We start from the raw sequence: 22921 nt of genomic DNA, 5'->3' as shown, positions 1-22921 counted from the left end.
TCGTAGTTGCATGCTGTTGTCTATCTTTTCTTTGTAAGTTATGACAAATGTAGAGGTATACATGACTACCACTGGGATTGCATAGTTGATTTATGATATTATGGTCTGTGTCTACCAGGTGGTGTATTAATGTCATTTTTTTCCAGATAAGTTATATTAACTTTTAATTTTGCTTGTGTTTGGATGAATGGAATTATTTTTGAGGAATTTATAATATTTTAAGCAAACTAATGGGGACAGCACAGAAGGCTGTAGGTGGAAAGGATGGTGGTCGTCTGTATTGTAACTCCAGAGATATTCACAGTGAGCTGCCTATAGCATATTTAGGGAAGATTCAGACACCCTGTAAAAATTCTCACTGCTTCAATTTCATGTGAAAAAGGAAACGGTAAAACCTGTTTGTATATCACATTAAGAGAATCCTTATGTTTCATTTGAACATAAATATAGTCCCATTTTGTGTGCTTTTATGATTTTAAAGTGGAAGAAATCAGTTGCTTTACCAATTAGCATAGTCAATAAATGACAGAAGTAACTGAGGTTTTGGTCCTACTTGCTTCCCAGAATTGTCACCCAGAGTAATAAGTCACTCCCTTGCATTATAGTTATTTATTTCATAAATTATAAAATTATTAAAGCACTTTCAATGTTCTCATTTAATTTTTATAACAAACTCATTTGAATTGCATGGAATTTACCACATTAAAATCAAATGTTTCCACAACTACACCTTAAACTTTTCACTCCAATAGCCAATTTATTTACAGCTGTCTTTCCATAGCTCACCACAGCTTGCAGAAGCACGGTGAAGTAATGTGCATTCAGATGGAAGACAGTAATTTACGCTCATATATTCTGAAACCCCTGTTCTTATAAATTTGAAGCTTGGCCTCAAGTTTTCAACTGCTATGTGTCAAGACACTGTAGATACAGTCCATGTTGGTAAATCTTTTAATTGAAGTGTGCTTCATTATTTAGAGACTAAATGGATTCTTTTTATAATCTATCATACCTTGTTAATGGTCTTCTTTTCCATTTTTGTTTGTTTTGTTTTGTTTTTGTTTTTTGTTTTTTCTTTCTTTCTATAAGAATCTACTCTGGTGAGCTACTTCACCGAGTAAGGGCTTTTGGCACCAAACTGAAGCAACTGAGTTTGGTTACAAGGACTCACATGGATGAAGGACAGAAGTGACTCCCCCAGTTGTCTTCTGATTTCCTCTGTCCATCACCCCTCTCTCCCCTCAACTCTCTCTCTCTCTCTCTCTCTCTCTCTCTCTCTCTCTCTCTCACACACACACACACCCTTATTTTTAAAAATTAAAGGAAAATTAAAAATCCATACCTAAGTAACTTTGCAGTATTTATTGACTTTTTAAAAAGTTAACACATCAGCTTGAATTGAAATTGAGGTTGACTTTATTCATGTAAATATCAGAAATACATCTCAAAATTGGAACTAGTATGAATAGGAAACTGGATGGTCTTGGAACAATAAAGGTTTTCCTCTTTTTGTTTTTAGGACTATGACAGGTCTGATGGCTTTTCACACGGTCCCTTCGGCTTGAAGCCTAGATCAGGTAAATGTATAGTATGGTCTTTAAATAACATTTGTTATCTATGTTGAATCTAGAGTTTCCAAGCTTAAATGCATCAGAATCCATAATTTTATATACTCAAAGCTTCTCTTCCCTCTTCTAAAAGCAGTTTTCTCTTGGACTTCTTTGCCTTTACAGTTCCCATCATCATTTCTTTCTCATTCTCTCCATGCTCTGGTAACCTCCTTTCTGCCTTAGGTATCCTGCAGTCTTATTTCTACTCTACTGTGACTGCTCTTAGAATGAGCCCTCTGCCAGCAGACAAAGCACTCTTTGCAATTATAGCACTCCATTATATTGTGGTTTAACCCAGGGATCTTTTGCATTTGGCATGCTCAAAAGAAAATGGATCCATTTTACTTGGCAAGGTACTGAATCGTGGTTTTATTCCCAAATAACCCTCTTGACCTTCCAGAATAATTTCCTTTTTGTCTTTAGACATTTTGAACCTGTCATAGGTTCAACTATCCCTTTTAACCTGGTTCATAAGATTCTTATAACATATGGTTAAATAAGAACATATTTAAGCGGTAGAAGTCACTGCAATTTTGTTGTCTGTTGATTTTTGTACTATTTAGCTAAAATCATTTAAATATAATTAAAATATTTGAATGCATTATTAATAACATCTCTTGTACTTCTAAATTCATGCTTTTGATCACGCCTCTTTCTCTGTGGATGGCTGGTCTTTGTATTATCTTTATAAAAAGCTAGGGAATTTCTATTTGTATATAGCCTTCAGTCGTGCATCTCGTCAAGAATATGGGGCAGCAGATCCAGGATTTACAATGAGAAGGAAGATGGAGCATTTACGGGAAGAGCGTGAGCAGATTCGGCAGCTCCGCAATGTGAGTCACATTGACCATGTGCTTCTCCTTTTACAGAAGTGGGTTAATGCAGCAAATTCAAAAAGTATATTGATTTTATTCTTAATGCTCTTTCAATTTTTGGTCACATAATTAATAATATGAATGCATACCATGTTTACATAAGACATCTGCAATTTATCTTCATTTCTTTATAGAATCTTGAATCCAGATTAAAAGTCATTCTGCCTGATGACATAGGAGCTGCACTGATGGATGGAGTTGTTCTTTGCCATTTGGCCAATCACATAAGGCCACGCTCCGTAGCTAGTATTCATGTGCCATCACCAGCAGTGGTAGGTAGTGTCAATAGATTACTGACTTTCCAAAGACAATACAAGTTTTTAAAACTGTCTTTAAATAATGCCCGTAAACAAACAGAGTTTTTAATATCAACTAAGTTCTCTTAGAAGAGTACTTATACTGTATGTCTTTCTTCTCCTGCCTCATAGCCCAAGCTGAGCATGGCAAAATGTCGAAGAAATGTAGAAAATTTTCTTGATGCTTGCAAAAAGTTGGGTGTTTCACAGGTAATTATCTGACAAAGTTGTCATTTAACTATAAATCTGTTACAAGGAAAGTAGAATCATCTTCATAGTGAGGGATGAATAACATTTTGTGAACACAAATTTGAGTATTTTTTGTCTCTTTATCATGCACATATATGTAATTGGTCTTTTAAAATCTTTTGAAGGCCTTCCTAAAGCATCTACCTATATGTAAAATGTTTGCTAATCCATCTGTGCGTAAACACAATGTAGCTGTGCGAACTGCAGCTTAAGTGTGACACCATTGCTGTTGGTATTTAGCTGCAGGTGGTGGTGGTGGGGGGGTTCCGCTGAAGGATGTTTAGACCCCTTGTTGTTCTTTAGTGTTATGCTGGAGACTGAAGCCAAGGCCTCATACATGCACAGCACACATTCCACCACTGAGCTACATGCCAGCTCTTATCTGCAACTTCATGAGGAAATTCGGAATTCTGTCTAATATAATTATACAGTAGTATAACTATATAGAAGCAATGAAACTGTCCAATTAAAATTTTTGGTACCGGGCTGGAGAGATGGCTCAGTGCACAACAGCACTGGTTGCTCCTCCTGGAGACCCAGATTCAGTTCTCAGAACCCATATGGCAGCTCACATCTGTTTGTCACTACAATTCTAGGGTATCTGACACCCTCACACAGACATACATGTAGGGAAAATGCAAGTAAAACTTTAAAAGGTAGGTAAATATCTACATATACATACATACATATAGATATATATGATAATATCTATAATGGAGAAACTTTGAAATTAATGTGCATTGGCTTGTATTTTATAAAATAATTGCTGTATTACAAAATCAAATCAGTATTGTTGATAGATTAAAATGTCTAATAAAAATGTTGTCAATCTAAGGAAGGGGAGGGGAGGGGATGTTTGCCCGGAAACCGAAAGGAATAACACTCAAATGTATATAAGAAATATTCAAGTTAATAAAAAAAAAATTTCAAATAAAAAAAATAAATAAAAAAAAATGTTGTCAATCTTGAGGACTTTATAAAACTAATGTTACCATGACTACTAAGGAAAGAGACACTCTGAAATTTCCATTACTTTGTGTTCAGCTCTCTTTTAAATGGTAACGTCATTGACTCGTCATCAGATCAGATTTTACTTCAACTGAATAGACACTATTTTTAAAGAAAAAAAAATGAATCCATGTATGCTTTGCTAATTAAATGCTTTTTATTTTCTTACTGTGATTTCTATATGATGCCTTAAAATTATATTTCATAAAAAGATACTTTTGAAGTTTTCCCTAGTTGTTATTATTACATGATATTACATGATTTTTCAAAAACCTTTTTTGTTTTAGGAATTTGAGAGTTTTACATTTAGTTTCCACTTACTTTTATCCTGAACTTGGAAGATAATAATGTGCTATTATTTTACTATTTCTTTACTCTAGGGTGTTTCCTAATTTTTCAACAACTTTATTGGTGTGATATCAATACCTAATAAACCACATATAAATAAATAAAAACATGAAATTTGATACTTTTTAAAAATTCTGAAATTCTAACTTAATGGTCCATTTCTGGTAGCCAAACACTTTCCCACTGGCCTATATCTGCAGCCTTTAAAATATTGATCTAACCATGCATTGTTGAAAACATCAGCAAAATTTTGATCCCAAACATTCCTCATGTCTTTCCGGAGTCCATGCTTCCTGAGATAACCACCAATCTGCTTTCTATCAGTATGAACGTCTTCACATTTCCAGGGGTTCTTGTAAATGGAACCAGCCAATATGGTTGATCCTCGCATTCCCAGTTCTCATTTAGTATAGCCATTTTTCTTCCATTAATTAATTTATTTATTCATTTTACATCTCAAGATCACAGCACTCCCTGTCTTCCCAGTTCCCACTAATATACATAGCTCATCCCTCACCGCCTCCAAGAAGAGGGACTGCCTCCCCCAGGTATCATTCTACCCTGATATATCATGTCACTGCAGGATTAGGCACATGCTCTCCTGCTGAGGCCACAGAGAAAGCAGCACAGTTAGGGGAACAGGATCCACATGCAAGCAAGCATCAGAGTCAGGGACAGCTCTTATTATAATTGTTGGGGACCTACATGAAGACCAAGCTGCATATCTGTTACATATATGTTTGTCTGTAGGGGGTGATGCTTGGTTCAGCCAATACTTACGTTTAGGTAATGCTATTATTTGAAGTACAGCTCCCTACCTCACTAATCCCCTCTTGGCTCATTTCTTGGTCATTTTCTTCTTGTTTTACATTGATTATTTTCTTAGTTAAGGTTTTACTCCTGTGACTAGGCATCATGACCAAGGCAAGTCTTATAAAGGACAACATTTAATTGGGCTGAACTTAGAGGTTCAGAGGTTCACTCCATTATCATTAAGGCAGGAACGTGACAGCATCCAGGCAGGCATGGTGCATGTGGAGCTGAGAGTTTTACATCTTCATCTGAAGGCTGCCTAGAAGACTGGCTTCCAGGAAGCTAGGATGAGGGTTTTAAGCAGACTCCCACAGTAACACGCCTACTCCAACAAGGCCACACCTCCTACTGGTGCCACACCTCCAAATAGTGCCAATCCCTGGGCCAAATATGCAAACCATCACAATTATGATTTGCTCTTTTTGCAGTTTCTGACGCAAGAACTGTTGTCCTTGCTTTGAAACTTACTTACTTTTATGATACCAACCTGATTGATTAGTTAAACATTTGCATAAAATACTTCAGGAGCACCAAATGTAGCAATGAATACTAAGATGCAAAAGTCATTTTTAGGGTATCCTTAGGTATTTTCAATATTATTCAGTGAATGCTAATTTGCTTACAGAAGTAAAGAAGGTGAAGGCTGTTAAACTTCTTATTTTTGTATCAATGTAATTTGAAAAAAGACTGAGATACAAAATCCAGAAGTTCAACTTTCCTTACAAAAGCCGTTCTGTTATGGACATGAGGATTTTGATGTCTCCCTATCAGTTCCAGTTGGCCACGACTCTCTGGAATTTGCCTGATGTGCTGTTAGGGGAAATAAAGACATGGAATTCAGGGCAGAAGTGAGAGTTAAAATGATCACAGAGAATACTAAGGAGTACTATACTTAAAAAAAGAGAAGAATGAGTAGTATTCTTGGAAATATTTCCCACATTAGAAGAGGATTGATACAGACTACTGCAATTGAAAGCCCACTTGCTGTAGGTTTAGTGGAAGAACCAAGCAAATTTGTATCATTGAAATCAAAACAGGTAGAAGGTTTCAAGTAAGGCACTGTTTAAAGATCAATGCGACTACTACCTAAAGACTATACATGGACTGACCCTGGACTCTGACCTCATAGGTTGCAAATGAATAGCCTAGTAAGAGCACCAGTGAAGGGGAAGCCCTGGGTCCCGGTTAAGACTGAACCCCAGTGAACTAGATTGTTGGGGGGAGGGCGGCAATGGGGGAGGATGGGAGGGGAACACCCACAAAGAAGGGGAGGGGAGGATTAGGGATGTTTGCCTGAAACCGGAAAGGAATAACACTCAAATGTATAAGAAATACCAAGTTAATAATAAAAAAAGATCAATGCTTTGACAGAGTAGTCAAATATGTATGTGCATTTGATTAGAGCAACTTCAGTGGGAAGATACATGAGAGGTGCTCCTGAGATAATAGAGACTGGATACTGGTGGTCTGTTCCTTAACTCTGTGTAGGGAAAGATATTTCTGTGGAAAACACTGGTATTAATGACCAAGCTAATCTCTATAGTCCCTTTCTTACTATAAGGTATGAGTCTAACAACAGTTTATATTATTTAAAAAGAAAAAGTAGAATTTTGTATTATTTATCTGAGTTCGAAGAGAAAGAATATTTAAAAGATCTGGCTTTTGGGCCTACAGAGATAGCTTAGCAGTTAAAAACACTGGCTACTTTTCTAGAGATCCTGAGTTCAATTTCCAGCACTCACATGCCAGCTCACAGCCATTTATAGCTGTAGTCCCTTGGGATCTGATGCCCTCTTTTGCTCTGCAGATATACACACAGACAAAACATCCACATACATAAAATACATAAATAAATAAATAAATCATTTTTATTAATCTGATTCTTTGTGTGGGGTTGAAGTGGGGTATATGAGTGGGTTTGAAAGGAGGAATGAGAATGGGGAAACGGTGCAGTAATTTCAAAACAGGAAAGAAATAATTTAAAAATTAAATAATTTTAAAATCTGTTTCTGACTCAACATTTTATTCCACTGCTAAAAATTATGAACATTCAAATACCTTTTGCTCTTTCCCCAGGAGAGACTCTGCTTGCCTCACCATATTTTGGAAGAACGAGGTCTTGTGAAAGTTGGTGTCACAGTTCAGGCCCTCCTTGAATTACCTACTACAAAGGCATCTCAGCTTTCTATGGCTTGATTTGACATTGAAAGCATTATACGTGTATAATTTCATGTATTTGAAATGATTTCCGGTATCTCAAAATCATGAAGAATGTCCAGTAACAACAGTTTGCCTTAGGTTTCTTTCTTTTAGATTCACATAAGATATCAGATATGAACTCTGAGTTTTCCAAGCAATTTTTGGAAGAAAATTGGATTAATTTAATAAGAGTTTTTGATAAATTAAAATTCTCCTTTTATTTTGTGACTCAGTAACCTTGATGAATTTCCAGAATGCAAATTATTACAAAATTGAAAACATACTTTCAATTTAACAATCACATTAAGTTGAATATTTTTACATCACTGTATACTAGTGAACATCTAGGTCACCTAATCATGTTTTAGGAAAACAATTCTATATTTGAGTTACTTCATATACTTCTAGCTTATACACAATCTCTTCAATATTTTGTCTTTGTTTCCTAGCAAAAATGAGTAGAAAAATCAAAACCCTGGCATTATTCAATTCTTTTAGTATTATCAGTTGGTGCCAAAATATTTTCAGTTATACTGTAGGTTGTTTACATGTGAAGTGCCTGTGTAATTGATGAATCTTAAATAGTCTTAAGCATTTTTGCAATTTCTTTTTATGTATTAATAGAATCAATGGAATTTTTAAATATTTTGGTAGGTTTTGTATGGTCAGTAATATGTGAGGATTTAAATGTGCCTCACATTGGTGGTTTCTTAGTTAATCCATTGCAGTTTCCCTTGAATTGGTTATTTCATGTTGTCAAAAAATGTTAATATGCTTAATTTATGCTATTTAATTTTGCAAAACCGTAGTCATCATTTTAATCATTTTTTCGGAAGAGTATTTTATTTCTCTGTTGAGAACGTTACACAAAGCAGTAAGGCTTTGGAAAGCTAGGGAAGTACTATTGTCAAGGACATTTGGGTTCGTATCTCACCTTACAGAAGCATTCAGTACATCAGTGCTGCCTTCCATTTTCAGAGAGTGGCCATTAAGAAACAGGTTTTGATTAAAAAAATCTGTCCCTTTCTGGAGCATGTATACCTTATGATCCTCAAGTAAGTTGATGTTGAATTAAACACAGTCTGGTTCATGGAATAGAATGTTCAGTAAAGTCCTTGCTTGATTTGGAGATGTATAAACTTACAGTGATACTAGGGCAGGAATTTTTCCAAAACATTACTGTGACAGCTAACTCAGTTTCCTATAGAAGAGCCTTCATATTCACTTTTGTAGTAACCAAGCTAGTATCATTTCTTAACTGTGTGATTATTTGCACTTATTACCTCTTAATATGGATGCAACTTAGTAAAAACGTTGGTCTAGGATATTTCAAAGGGCATTTATAAAATGTAAAATGTCATGTGCCAAATACTATGGTAAGGATTGGGTTTAGGAATAAATCTACATTTTTTGTCAGTCATTATGAAGCCATATATTTCAATCTTGGCTTCAGAATACAGATGTGTTTTTACATTCCCAAGAAGTCAAATTCGAACTATTAAAGAGTCAAGTTTTATACTGTAAGTTTTAAGAATTAAATTATTAATAATTTATTATTTAAATATTTGATCAAATTAGTTATGGCTAAATAGTTGGATCTGAAAATATCCCCAATGACATAGGTAATTTAGTAAGTACCTTAGTCGATGAGTTTTTAACCTTGACAGTTGACAGCATTACAGACTTAAAAACTTTTAACAACCAAAACAATCATTCATAATTCTCTCATGGTTATTGTGCTATAGAATTGCTCTTATTACTTAATGTTGTATTATTTTCCTAGTAGTTTTGTGCTTTGTTATTATTGAAATAGTTGTGATTTTTTAGACAATTCTTTTGCTACATTTCACTTGTCAGTTAACTATTACCTTAAAGAGAAAGCACACCAGAACTTCGGTGCTCTGTCGTCTTTATAGCTAATACAAATTGTTTTCAAGATGGGTCCCTTTGAGGTCCTTAATTATTATTGTGCCAAAAGTCAATAACAACATCACTTCTAAGGCAGTTTTTCAGCATAGTCCACAATGACAAACTTATACCAAGACCCTGACATATTTATGTTAGTAGTTTTTAAGTATAAATTTTATGCTAAATATTTTTATGACATATATTTACTTCAATTATTGATTTAAGAATCATCATTATTTGGATTTTTTTTGATTTGAGGAGGATTGAATAATCAAAGAATATTTTTATTGGGGCCCAAATATCATTAGGTAGCTACTTCTATTAAACTTTATGACCATATGGCACAAGAAAGAAGTGATGTTGGATATGTTTGAATTGAAATGAGTAAAAATGCATAACCATTTGTTTAATAATTATCTTTATAGAATGCTAGTTTAATGACTTTTCTAACTGAATTTTTTGAAGAATTCAGAAATGTTTGTATTAGTCACAGATTTATCATAATTGATTTTCTGATGCATTTAAAAAATAAATGGAACACTAAATGTATATTACCGATGCAAACTGTGGATAAAATTGAATGAAAAAAATCTCAGCCTGGTTCTCATTTTCTCTTTCCTATCATCCCTCTCACTATTGCTATTCCCCCTGACAGTTTGTGTCTGTGGTCCCCACTGTGGAAGAATAGTTAAACCTCGAGTGCTGGCGATGTTGCTCAGTGAGGAAAGGTGCTTGCTGTGGAGCCTGATAACCATTTCCAAGACCCACATGGTGGCAAATCCTGCAGTGCCAATTCCTGGAAAGGGTCTTGAGATCTGTGGATTCTTGAGTAGTTCAGCTCCGTGAGTGCACTTTGGCATAGTATTGCCACACACAAAATAATGAGCTTAAAAAAGAGAAAACAACAGGATCCCCGTTGGAAGAATTAGAGAAAGGATTGAAAGAGCTGAAGGGGCTTGCAAGCCCATAAGAACAACAATACCAACCAACTAGAACTTCCAGGGACTAAACCACTACCCAAAGACTATACATGGACTGACCCTGGGCTCTAACTGCATAGGTAGCAGAGAATAGCCTTGTTGGGCACCAATGGGAAGAGAAGCCCTTGGTCCTGCCAGGACTGGACCCCCAGTGTAGGAGAATGTCAGAGGCGTGGGAAGAGTGTGTTTGGGGAGGGGGATGGGTTAGGGGGCTTATGTCTGGGAAACCGAGAAAAGGAATAACATTTGAAATGTAAATAAAAGAATCCAATAAAAAGAATAACATTTAAAAAAGAAAACATTTAATAAGGTATACCTAGTAACTGTTTTAGTTAGGCATGTTGACACAAGAATCTAGCCTCCTAGTGAGTCAGAAGTGAGAGCATCTCTTGAACCTGGCAGTTTAAGGATAGCTTGACAGACAATGAGATTACATCTGAAAAACTAAAGAACAATGGAAACAAACTCAACAAACGTTGAAGTTAGATTGTTCTGAGCCCGATTCCCTTTATACTATGTTATTTTCAATTTTGTTTCAAAAGTATTAAATTTTGTCTAAAAAGTGTTAAACTAAGTTAACATTGCAAACATGTTCTCAGTGTATGATGTAAGTAAGCTCTCCGTATGACAAACTATAAGAGAAAACGTTATTTAATACTACATATAGTGTAGGCCAATAAGCAATAATTCTATTGTATGTTTTTGTCCCTTCAAATATGAACAAAGTGCCTTTGGCCTGTGTGATAGCAAATTTATTCTTTCACATTCAATTGTAAGTTTCCTAAAAAACACATATTTAATTGGGCATCATTGCTCATTGGTATAATTAACTCATACATTTATGTATTGCCAAGTGCTATTGAAGACAATGTTGCCATAGTTACCTTAAACATGCACATTTCAATGAGTACTTGTAAGTCGCTATTTGATAGGTTTTTAAAGGAATTCCAAGTTCACCACAGAATTTTGAATGAGCTTTAGTAGCAGGCTTGCTTTCTACATAGTTTTAATATTCTATATTGAATGGCCCTAGAAGAAATACCCAAGGATCTGTATCATTGTATGGAAAACTCGAAAGGACATATGTTATTGTGCATAAGATTATTGTTGTACATAAGGTTGATGTATAAATGCCCGGAAAGCTGCTATAATTGATAAAATGGGAAGTATTAAAACCATGTGTTTTAAGGTATATCTTCCTTTTCTGTATTTTAAACATAGAAGTTATGCTTATGATTTTAGATAACTTAATTTTGCATAATAGAAAATGTAAGTAGGTATTTAATATAAGGGCCAGGGTTAAAGTTTTGTACATAATAACATCTCACTGTTTTGGAAAAATCTAGAGATTGGAATGAGAATTCCATACACAAACAGTTTATAAGTTATGGCAATTCTAACAAAAGTAGTTAAGGATAGAAGTTTGATAAAAAATAATTTGAAAATTATTGCAATGAAGTCTGATTCATTAAAAAATGATTATTTTTACATACTAAGTTGATCCATAATATTTGTCCCTCAAATATATAAATCTAACTACTCTGCCACTTAATGGTAGGAAAATTGATTTATTTTGACTGTATTCTAATGATACACATTAGTTACATGTCTACAAAAGTAATATGATTTTACATATGCAAATAAACACATATTTTCAATCTCAAAGGGAATTTGCTTAAAGTCCTACTCAGATCACTCAAAAAATTTTATTGTAAACAAATTCAAAGAAATTCATTATAATTTATGTTAAAGTAATTAAAATTACACCTTTCAATAGTGTTCCATAGGCCTGAATGAGTATCTGGGCTCTTTATTTGTTGGCCTGTGTTGTGGAGTAAGGGCAATACCAACCCATTGTAGGGTAATTCTATTTAAATTCTTTTTTCGAATATGTTTATGGATGTATTTTAGGAGGCTTTTACACTATTAGCTTTCTATATGAGTGTTTTCCAAAGCCTTACTGCTATGATCTCCCCACTTTCTCTTCTACCCTGCTGAGCAGGCTCTACTCCAATTTTACCCCTTGCTGATACATTATTCCAATTGAACCCTTTAACCCTTGTGTTCTATCACTATCAATTTGAAGTGCCCCATGTGCTGCTTTGCTAACTAATTGACCTTTATGCGTACCCAGATGAAAGATCTAAGGATTAACAGGAAACATTTACAACAAATGAGAAACCATGTGATACTTGTGTTTCTGAGTCAGGCTTTCTTCCCTCACAATGATTACTCCATCCATTTAGCTTCAGTGTCATAATTAAGCCAACACTTTAACAGCCACTGATTATTGTCCAAGAGGCATACAGTACATTTTGGAGGAAAGATGATTATCTTCAATGAGTGCTGTTAGCTAAACTGGCAGCTAAATGCAGAACAATATAACCAAATCTTCATCACTCACGCTGCACAAAGTACAACTCCAAATGGATCAAGGATATTGACGTAAGACCTAATACTGTGAAATTGATCAAGGAGAAAGAGAAAATGCTGGAGCTCCCTAGCACAGGAAAGGACACCAGTAGTGAAGCCAACCTGGGAGCTCCCAGTGACTAAGCCACCAAGCAAAGAGCATACACACTGGCTGGTCTGTGGTCCCCCAGCACATATGAAGCAGAGGCCTGCGTTGTCTGACCTCAGTAGGCAAAGAAGCACCTAATCCTGTAGAGACTTGATACCCCAGGGAAGGGGGATGGGGGGATAAGTTGGGGCAGTGTGAGTGGGGAAGTACCCTCTCAGAGGGGAGGGTGATAAGATGAAGAGTTCTTGGAGGGAGGACCAGGAAAGGGGGCAACATTTGGAATGTAAATAAATAAAACAAAAAACAATTCAAAATGATCAACAATTAATAAATGGGGTCTCCTAAAACTTAAAGGCTTTTTGTCCAGTAAGACATGAAGATATAATTCTAGTCAAGAAAGTATGCGCAGAATAGGACACAGACTTTTCCAGCTATACAACTGATACTTTTGTTTTGTAGAATATACAAAAACCACAACAAAAACCCAAATCCATGAATCTTGCAAAAACAACCCAGTTAAGCACACATACTGCCTTTCACAGTACCCAGGTTCAAGTCCCAGCACCCACATCAAGCAGCTCACGACTGTCTCTAACTCTTTTCAGGAGGATCTGACATCTCTAACCTCTGAAGGCTTCTGTAACTACATGTACCTCCACAACACAAACAGTATGCAATTTAAAAAATGTTTAAACGTCTTAAAGAAACTCAAAATAGAAGGAACTTTGTCTTTTTTTTATTAACTTGAGTATTTCTTATATACATTTCGAAAATGTGTTATTCCCTTTCCGGTTTCCGGCAAACATCCCCTCCCCTTCTTTTTTATGGGTGTTCCCCTCCTCCTCCTCCCCCCATTGCCCCCCTCCCCCCCACAGTCCAATTCCCGGGGGTACAGTCTTAGCAGGACCCAGGGCTTTCCCTTCCACTGGTGCTCTTACTAGGATATTCACTGCTACCTATGAGGTCAGAGTCCAGGGTCAGTCCATGTATTGTCTTTAGGTAGTGGCTTAGTCCCTGGAAGCTCTGGTTGCTTGGCATTGTTGTACATATGGGGTCTCGAGCCCCTTCAAGCTCTTCCAGTTCTTTCTCTGATTCCTTCAACGGGGGTCCTATTCTTAGTTCAGTGGTTTGCTGCTGGCATACGCCTCTGTGTTTGCTGTATTCTGGCTGTGTCTCTCAGGAGCGATCTACATCCGGTTCCTGTCGGCCTGCATTTCTTTGCTTCATCCATCTTGTCTAATTGGATGGCTGTATATGTATGGGCCACCTGTGGGGCAGGCTCTGAATGGGTGTACCTTCTGTGTCTGTTTTAATCTTTGCCTCTCTATTCCCTGCCAAAGGTATTCTTGTTCCCCTTTTAAAGAAGGAGTGAAGCATTCACATTTTGATCATACCTCTTGAGTTTCATTTGTTCTAGGCATCTAGGGTAATTCAAGCATTTGGGCTAATAGCCACTTATCAATGAGTGCATACCATGTGTGTTTTTCTGTGATTGGGTTAGTTCACCAGGATGATAGTTTCCAGTTCCAACCATTTGCCTAAATTTCATAAAGTCACTGTTTTTTTGATAGCTGAGTAATATTCCATTGTGTAGATGTACCACGCTTTCTGTATCCATTCCTCTGTTGAAGGGCATCTGGGTTCTTTCCAGCTTCTGGCTATTATAAATAAGGCTGCTATGAACATAGTGGAGCACGTGTCTTTTTTATATGTTGGGGCATCTTTTGGGTATATGCCCAAGAGAGGTATAGCTGGATCCTCAGGCAGTTCAATGAGAAGGAACTTGTCTTAACATAAAGATTATATATGGCAAAGCTATGGCCAACATATTAAATGGGAAAGAACTTCAAGCCTTTTCATTTCAAAAAGGAACAAGGTGAGAGTGATACTTTCTACATTTAATAAAATACTTCAAGGGCATTAAGACAAGAAAATGAAAGAGAAATGAAAACAAAATGGGGGGAAGAAGAATTCAAAGTAGCTCATTCTGTAGACAATGTGCAAAATGGCAGGATAGAAAACTTACATAAAACCAATGGCCTTCCAGTACACTGATGAAAACCATACTTTATACAAGAAATCACACCAACAATCTCCTTCACTATAGCCTCAAAAGATACCTTGGGATAGATCAAGGATTAAGGGCCTCCGCATTGAAGGAAAAAGATTGAGGAAAATAAAGTGGCAACAGAAAACCTCCCAGGATCATTGGCTGGAAGAATCTATGTGAAAAAAGCTGTCTTGTCAAAACTTGTACAGGTTCACTGCAATCCTGAGCAACAGAATTCCTCTGGTGACACGCCCATACTTTATTGCTATGACTTTGTTGTATTACTTGAAATCAAATATGGTGGTGTCATCAGCGGTATTCTGTTTGCTCAGAAATGCTTCCATGTGGATTTTTAAATACTTTTTTCATGGTTATAAAAAACATCATTGTAAGGTCCCTCCCTTTGAGAGTCTCTTACCTCTCAGGTCTCTGGTACATTATGGAGGGTTCCTCCAACCTCCTACCTCCCGAGGTTGCCTGTTTTCATTCTTTCTGCTGGTCCTGAGGGCTTCATCCTTTTTTCCCACCCAATACCAGATTATGTTCCCCCCTCCTCCAACCCCTTTTCCTTCCCTGTCTTTCCCTCCCACTTTGTGGTTGCTTTCTGCCCCCTTCCAAGTGGGGCTGAGGTGTTCTGACTTCTGTGTACTGTATCCTGGGTATTCTGTGCTTATTTTCTTTGGCTAATATCCATCTATTAGTGGGTGCATACCGTGCATGTCTTATTGGGTCTGAGTTTCTAGTTCCAACCATTTGCTTGCAAAACTCAGGGTGTCCTCATTCTTAATAGCTGTAGTATTTCATTATTTAAAAAAAACCCCACATTTTCTGTATCCATTCTTCTGTCGTGGGACATCTGGGTTGTTTCTTGCTTGTGGCTATCACAAACAAGGCCTCTAAGTATACAGTAGAACACTTGCCCCTGTGGCATGGTGGGACATCTTTTGGGTATATTCCCAAGAGTGGTACTTCTGGTTTTCAGGTAGTTCTACTTCCAATTTCCTGAGGAACCTCCAGATTGATTTTGAGAGTGGTTGTACCAGTTTGCAATCACACCAGCAATAGAGGAGTGTTCCTCTTTCTCCACATCCTCACCAGAATCTGTAATCACCTGAGTTTTTGATCTTAGCCATTCTGTTGTAAGGTGGAATCTCAGTATCGTTTTGATTTGCATTTCTCTGATAACTGAGGAATTTGAACTTTTCTTTAGGTGCTTCTCAGCCATTCGCTATTCTTCTGTTGTGAATTCTTGGTTTAATTTATTACCCCTTTTTTATTGGATTGTTTGGGGTTTTTTTGTTGGTTAGCTTCCTGAGTTCTTTGTATATGCCCTACAGTGGGGAAAGGGAATCAAGTGAGGGATGGGGTTGCCATCCCATAGTCAAAACTTAGACCCATAATTGTTCTTGTTTGAAAGAACTACAGGGAATCTACTGACCCCTGTGGTTGAATTAGTGAAAAGTTGGAAGAAGCTGAGAAGGAGAGCCACCCTGTAGGAGGACCAGCCCTCTCAGTTAACCAGGAACCCCTAGATTTCTCAGATACTGGACCACCCACCAGACAGCATACACCAGCTGGTATGAGGCCCCCAACACATATACAGCAGAGAAGGGTTCAGTCAGAGAAGATGCACATAACCCTCAGGAGACTGGAGGCCCCAGGGAGTTTAGAGGTCTGGTGAGGTAGGTGGGGTGGGGACATCCTTGTGGAGACAGGGTGGGGAAGAGGTATGGAATATGAAACTCTGGGGGGGGTGGACCATAAGGGGAATAAAATCTGAGTGTAAAAAAATCTAAATAAAAAAGAAGGAAAAAGAAAAGCATCATTGTGTTTGTGAGAATATACATGAAGCAACTCTTATTTCTGTGTACCTGGTGCAAGGTTGGAGTAGATAAAGGAAAACTGAGGATCAAAGATGACATTTGTTGGATCTTAAGCCTAAGTAAAAGGTGATGAGGAAGAGAACGAGGAGAAAACAAGCAAGCACACAAGCAAACAAATCACTATTCTTCAACGATGAAAACTGAAGCGTCGATACTTAACTAGAAGTAGAAGTAGGTGACTAAAGATGAAGTTGGAAATAGAGACTAGTTTAGATTGTAAAATATTGAATATCATACTAGTAAGCTTAGCTATAATTTTGTACATAATAAATGACAATGGATGATTCAAAGTGAAGATCCATGTAAATTATGTTTGTGTATAGATAAGTAGACAGTAGTGTGGTAGATTTAAAACAAAAGAGACAATCAAATCTGAGTGACTAAGAACTTTGGCAGTGAATTATGAGGTGACGGATTGGAGTGAGAGATTTTTGAAGGTGGTAATCACAGATCTTTACAGATAGGATTCAGAAGAGACATAAAAATTGTTCTCCCACTCCACCTCTACAGAAAAGATTAACCACACCCAACAAAAAAGAAAGAAATGAAAAGAAGGAAACACAGAGGAGAGAGAGACACCCCAAACAACAACAAAATGACTAGAATCAACAAGCACTACTAACTGAAAATCTCCACATTAATGACCTCATTTCTCTAAATAAAAAGATATAGACTAATAGAATAATGAAAACACAGGATCCATTCTTTTGCTACATCAAAGAAACACACCTTAACATCAAGGGAAGACATCATCTCAGGGTAAAAGGATGGAAAAAAGATATTCCAAGCAAATGGACCTAAGAACAACTAGGACACTCATTTTAATATTTAGCAAATATAACCTTCAAAACAAAACTAATCAGAAGAACTGGGGAAAGACACTGCATACTCATCAAAAGAAAAGTCTAAGAAGGCATTACAATTCCTAACATCTATGCACCAAATACATAATTTAACATGGTTAACTTAAGACCAGATAAGCAATTTAAACAGACCTATAACCCCTAGTGAAACAGAAACAGCCATTAAAAGGATCCCACCAAAAAAGCCCTTTCCCAATGATTTTAGTGCAGAATTCTACCAGATGTTTTAATGCCAACACTCCCTCAATTGATCAATGAAAAAGGGAACAGAAAGAACATTGTCTGGCTTATTTTCTGAGGCCAAAGTTACCCTGACACCCATACCACATGAATGCACAAAACGAAAGAGAATTTCAGACCAAATTTACTTAGGGTGAAAATTTTTCAATAAAATACTGAGAAACTGAATCCAAGGAAACATCAAAAAACATCATCTACCATGATCAAGTAGACGTCATCCCAGAGATGCTGGGATGGCACAACATACACAAATCTAGACATAATCCATCATATAAACAATCTGAAAAAATAATGACCCTCTTGTTACATGCAGAAAATATCTTTAACAAAATATAACACCTCTTCATAATAAAATTCTTGGAGGTATTACGGACAGAAGGCACATATCTCAACATAATAAAGGCAGTTTACAGCAAACCCATCGCCAACATCAACTTAAATGGAGTGAAATCCAAAGCAACTCAACTAAAATCAAGAACAAAAGAAGGTTGCTATTTTCCTCATGCCTATTTAACATAGTATTTGAAATTTTAGCTATACCAAGAAGCGAACCAAAGGAGACTAATGGGATACAAATTGGAAAGGAAGAAGTCAATGTTTCTTTAACTGCCGATGATGATAGTATACATAAGTTATAAAAAACATTTCACCATGAATCTCCTTCAGCTAATAAACAGTTTCAGTACAACATCTGGACACAAACACAAAAATGGCTAACTTTCCTATATACAAATGACAAATTGAAAGAAATCAGGGAAGCATATTCCATGATAATCTCAAAAAATATAAAATTTCTTGGAATAATTTTAACCAAGCTAATAGAACACTTATATGATTAAAACCTTAAGACATTGAAGAAATAAAACAAATTGAAGAATGTGTCATAAGATGGGAAGGTTGTCCATGCTCATGGATAGGTAGAGTCAATATAGTGAAACTGGCAGTCCTAGGCAAAGCAATCTCCAGATTCAATGCAACCCTCAGCAAACTTCCACCCCAATTTTTCCCAGATTTTGAAAGAATAATTTTGAGCATCATATGGAAACACACACATACATAATGAGAGTCAGAGAGAGAGAGAGAGAGAGAGAGAGAGAGAGACAGACAGAGAGAGACAGAGAGACAGAGAGAGACAGAGAGACAGAGACAGAGAGACAGAGAAACAGAGACGGACAGAGACAGACAGATAGAGACAGACAGATAGACAGAGACAGAGAGAACAGAATAGTTAAAATAATCTTGAATATCGAAAGAACTGCTGGAGATATCACCATCCCCAGCCTCAAATTGGACCATAGATCTATATAGTAATAAAATAACGTGGTATTGGCACCGAAAATAGACATGCTGTTCAATGGAATCAAACTGAACTCCCACTAATAATTTCACACATTAGAAGCTTCCTATAAATTATACATATATGGAGGAGATCGCAATGAAATCTCTTGTCACCAAATGATATTTTCAGTGTTAGGATTGGGATACATCTAATTGAGTTGTTGGCCAAAGGAGTCCCATGGGAATCCCCAAACAACCCAGGCTGTTGCCCTCATCCCTAACCCAGAAGCTATCTCTGAGGGAGTCTCAGGAAACTACTTTAAAGTGTTGGCCTCATGCCTAGGAGTAAATGGGCAAGAGAAGATAAACTCAACTTGGGAGTTTCTTTTCTCATAAAGTTGTGTCAGAGCTTGTTTTTGTCATTTAAATATATCTATATGTTACACATACACACACACACACACACACTTATCCCCCTCTCTCTTTTATCACACTGTTGTAAAAAATAAAATGGCTTCCAGTTTCGTGTTTTATGGGATTAATAAGTGTGTGATTGAGAGGGTCTCTATTAATATCTGTATCTTCTGCATTTTCTTGGGTACTTTTCCTTCTCTATGCTTGTATTCTCCTATTCTGATGTGTTGGTTCTTGTCATATTATATTTTATTTCATTTTATTATTATTCCTTAAAAGGCTATTTGCTTTTTAATGAGAGACAGGAAGTGTTTGGTTGAATCCAGGTGAGAGGGGATATATGGAGAAAATGGAAAGAAGAAATGGAGAAGAAGCTGTAATCAGAATATATTATATGAAAAAAAATCAATTGTCAATAAAAGGGAAAATATTCTGTGTTTTAACTTCATGAAAGATGACACTGATTAGTAATGGAAGGAAACACCTCATGCACTATTTTCTTGCATAGCATCTCAAATCAAATATAGTAAAGTAGAACAGCGTGAGCAACCCAGAAACTCCAGATGAGGGTGAGGGAAAAATATTGTAACCTAACAGTCACTAATAACCAGTCATTTCCAGGACTACAGTACCCCTTTGAAATATATGAGCAAAAATTTTGTGAAAATTAGATGGAAGATCTGTTCCAGTTCAACATGTCTATGCATTCTTTTATACATGCTAGGACCTGAGTTGGCCTATTTAATTTCTCAAACAAATAAAGATAGTTTACTCACTGGTTACCTTCACCATTGTAACAATTTACAAGGGCTAATTAGGTAGGACGTTTGTCTTTCTGTAAAAACCAACGTTTTCTTATAGTAGTTCCAATAGCAACAAATCAAGAATTTTTTTTCAATTTCTTTGTTTCCATGTCAAAGCTGTTTATACTTATAATACCCAATTCCACTGAACTCTTTAATTTCAATAGATTCTAAAAATAAATCATGGAGCAGAGAAAAACATAATAAGGAACAAACAGAGAAAACAGCCAACAATATGACACGGACCAGCATGTACAGCTGGCCACATGCTAGTAAACAACACCCAAGGAAACTCTGGGTTCCGAGGAACATTTCCTCAATTATGGTCACAATCTGTGCCTTCCAAGAATAATACAATTTGTGCGGTATTTTAACAAGCCTAGAGAAGACAACAGTAAGAAGATCTGTATTTTTACCAGGGTCCTTCATGTCACAATACATAAATAAAGCTGTCTGTCTTGCCTATTACTAGAAAAGTTCGGAAAGTTTTAAGCCACAAAGCGTTAATCGTTTTCATTTTTTTTAAACAGTTGTTAGGTTCATGACACATTAAAACTTCAAGAGTTCAAAGATATTCAGGAGTTTCAAGGTTCACTCCCTTGTAATACAAACAAATTCTTTCTTTTAGAGATTGTACAGTCCAGTTCCGCTGTGTAGATCATGGAGAGGCCAGAGCTGCTAGCCAAACATTTTAGATGCTATCATTCTGTGCTCTCCCTTAGACTACCTCCTTGTTTCCTCCTGTTCTATAGCTCCTCTAATCTAATTTGGGTTTTGAACCTTTATTTTAGTTATAAAACAAGTGTAAAAGCATGGAGAGACATAACAGATCTTTACCTGGACGTCCTTTGTTTACCATTGGACTTTCCACACTTGCATAGGTCTTATATTTATGTCCAGATGTCATACTGATTCCTTATTGAAATTGCTGGGACATCCTTGGGTCTGGATAGTAAAAAAAAATATAATATGTAATAATGTGAAATATGAGGGAAGTTGAAGAAGAGAAAGAAGTAAGCCAACAAGCAAGAAAATACAAAGAAAGGAAGGAAGGGAAGGAGAGAAACAAAAGAAACAAAATGAAAAGAAACAAAAGGTAGAAACAAGATCTGAGTGTTGGGGACCGTGAAATTCAAGGTGATATCAGTATAACCTCTTAAAACAAACAATAATAGAAAAATAAACAAATCTTGCCAAATTTACCAGAGTGCCAATTTGCGATCTTTCTAGGCAGTCTTCCCAAGAGTGAAACAGGCTTATCACTATACTCAAATCTTAGTCTTTGACCTTTTTGTTCTTCAACCTGTACCATCCCACTGAAGATCTTTTCTTAGCTTCATGCAGAGCCTGTTTTTTCCCCTTAAGTAATGTTCTGCTTTGTGGTCTTCTTTTCTCTCAAAGACTAGAGAACTCATCCAAACTTTTTGCCCTCCCCAAAGGGCATTTGAAGTCTTCTGAAAGTCTATTATGGACTGGAGTAATTTTTAACGGACAAACAAATTCCTAATGGTTTCATGGAATGTGCTTCCCTAAGTTCATAAGGGATATCTGTGCGCCTACCTCCCTACCTTCATTGTGCTTCCTTACACACATTATTCTGCCAAAAGCCTCCCTGGGTTAATCAAGCCCTGTTTTTGGTGATGATACCAGTTTTTCTCACCATGACAGCCAAGTAAAGAGTGGTGGATAGATCCAGGAAGGCATATGTCCAAAATATATACACATACATGCTTTCAAGTGAAGGTGGAAAGAGTGGAGTGCCATGACTCCTGTGTTAGAGTGATGTAGACTCTTCTAATTGATACAAACAAAAAAATCCCCTCTCACAGGGAAATGTGCTGGGAAAGAACTTCCCTTTTCCTGTTTTGTGGAAATTCTTCATATCTATCATCCTTTGATTGGTATACCTTCAAATGCTTTTCAGGAAATAGGTTATGTGATCTATGGAACATGGTCTGGAAAAAACAAGGGTTTTTCCATTAAAATATCAACAAATCAATGTCCCTCCCAACACGTGTGTGTGTGTGTGTGTGTGTGTGTGTGTGTGTGTGTGTGTGCATGTCTACTTTAAGTGCCATTTCTTGTCCATTTTGCAAATTCTTCTGTACTGTTGCTATATAGACTATGGGTAGTTCCGTAGTTCTAAAGTATATTTATTTATTTTTTGCCACCTTTGAAGTAAATGCCCTCCAAGCCAAGCAAACACTACCCTTGGGAGTTCAGCTATGCCCCCTTGCAAAAGAGGTTACCCTGGTTCTGTTTGTTGACTGTTTACACCCCTGATGAAGATATGAGTAAGTTCATAAAATCCACACCTGAGTATCTAGTGGCTCCCTACAAGTTGTATACAACTCTGCCTTACTTTCTCATGGTTTGGGGAAAGATTCTATAACCTAGAATTTCTAGAAGTGGGGGCTCCACTTAAGTGTCTATAACAAAGACACTATCATCCATGAGAGGTATAGATTTCCCAAGTGTGGCCTTCTGAGTGACTTTCCTCTGAGTGAAGCAATTGTCATCTAGGCACATTCATTACAAGAAGTCGTCTTATCTGGAGTTGTGGTTATGTCTCCAACCTCCTTC

The 22921-nt window shown here is 36.6% G+C and overlaps 1 protein-coding gene across 1 annotated transcript in view; it reads left to right on the top strand.

The window, feature by feature from the left end:
* Positions 1 to 9901, top strand: part of LOC116888101 (leucine-rich repeat and calponin homology domain-containing protein 2-like) — a 21442-nt gene extending 11541 nt beyond the window's left edge. Inside the window, exons 3-7 of the mRNA XM_032889462.1 lie at positions 1520 to 1577; positions 2331 to 2443; positions 2620 to 2757; positions 2914 to 2991; positions 7276 to 9901. Of these exons, the coding sequence (XP_032745353.1) occupies positions 1520 to 1577; positions 2331 to 2443; positions 2620 to 2757; positions 2914 to 2991; positions 7276 to 7395 (507 nt within the window). The 3' untranslated portion in view covers positions 7396 to 9901. The remainder of the gene's footprint in view (positions 1 to 1519; positions 1578 to 2330; positions 2444 to 2619; positions 2758 to 2913; positions 2992 to 7275) is intronic.
* Positions 9902 to 22921: the final 13020 nt, after the last annotated feature.

The sequence above is a fragment of the Rattus rattus genome, chromosome X, assembly GCF_011064425.1.
Source record: "Rattus rattus isolate New Zealand chromosome X, Rrattus_CSIRO_v1, whole genome shotgun sequence".
NCBI classification, from domain to species: Eukaryota; Metazoa; Chordata; class Mammalia; order Rodentia; family Muridae; genus Rattus; species Rattus rattus.
The sequence above is the reverse complement of the archived record's forward strand: the minus strand, read 5'-3'. Positions and strand labels throughout refer to the sequence as shown.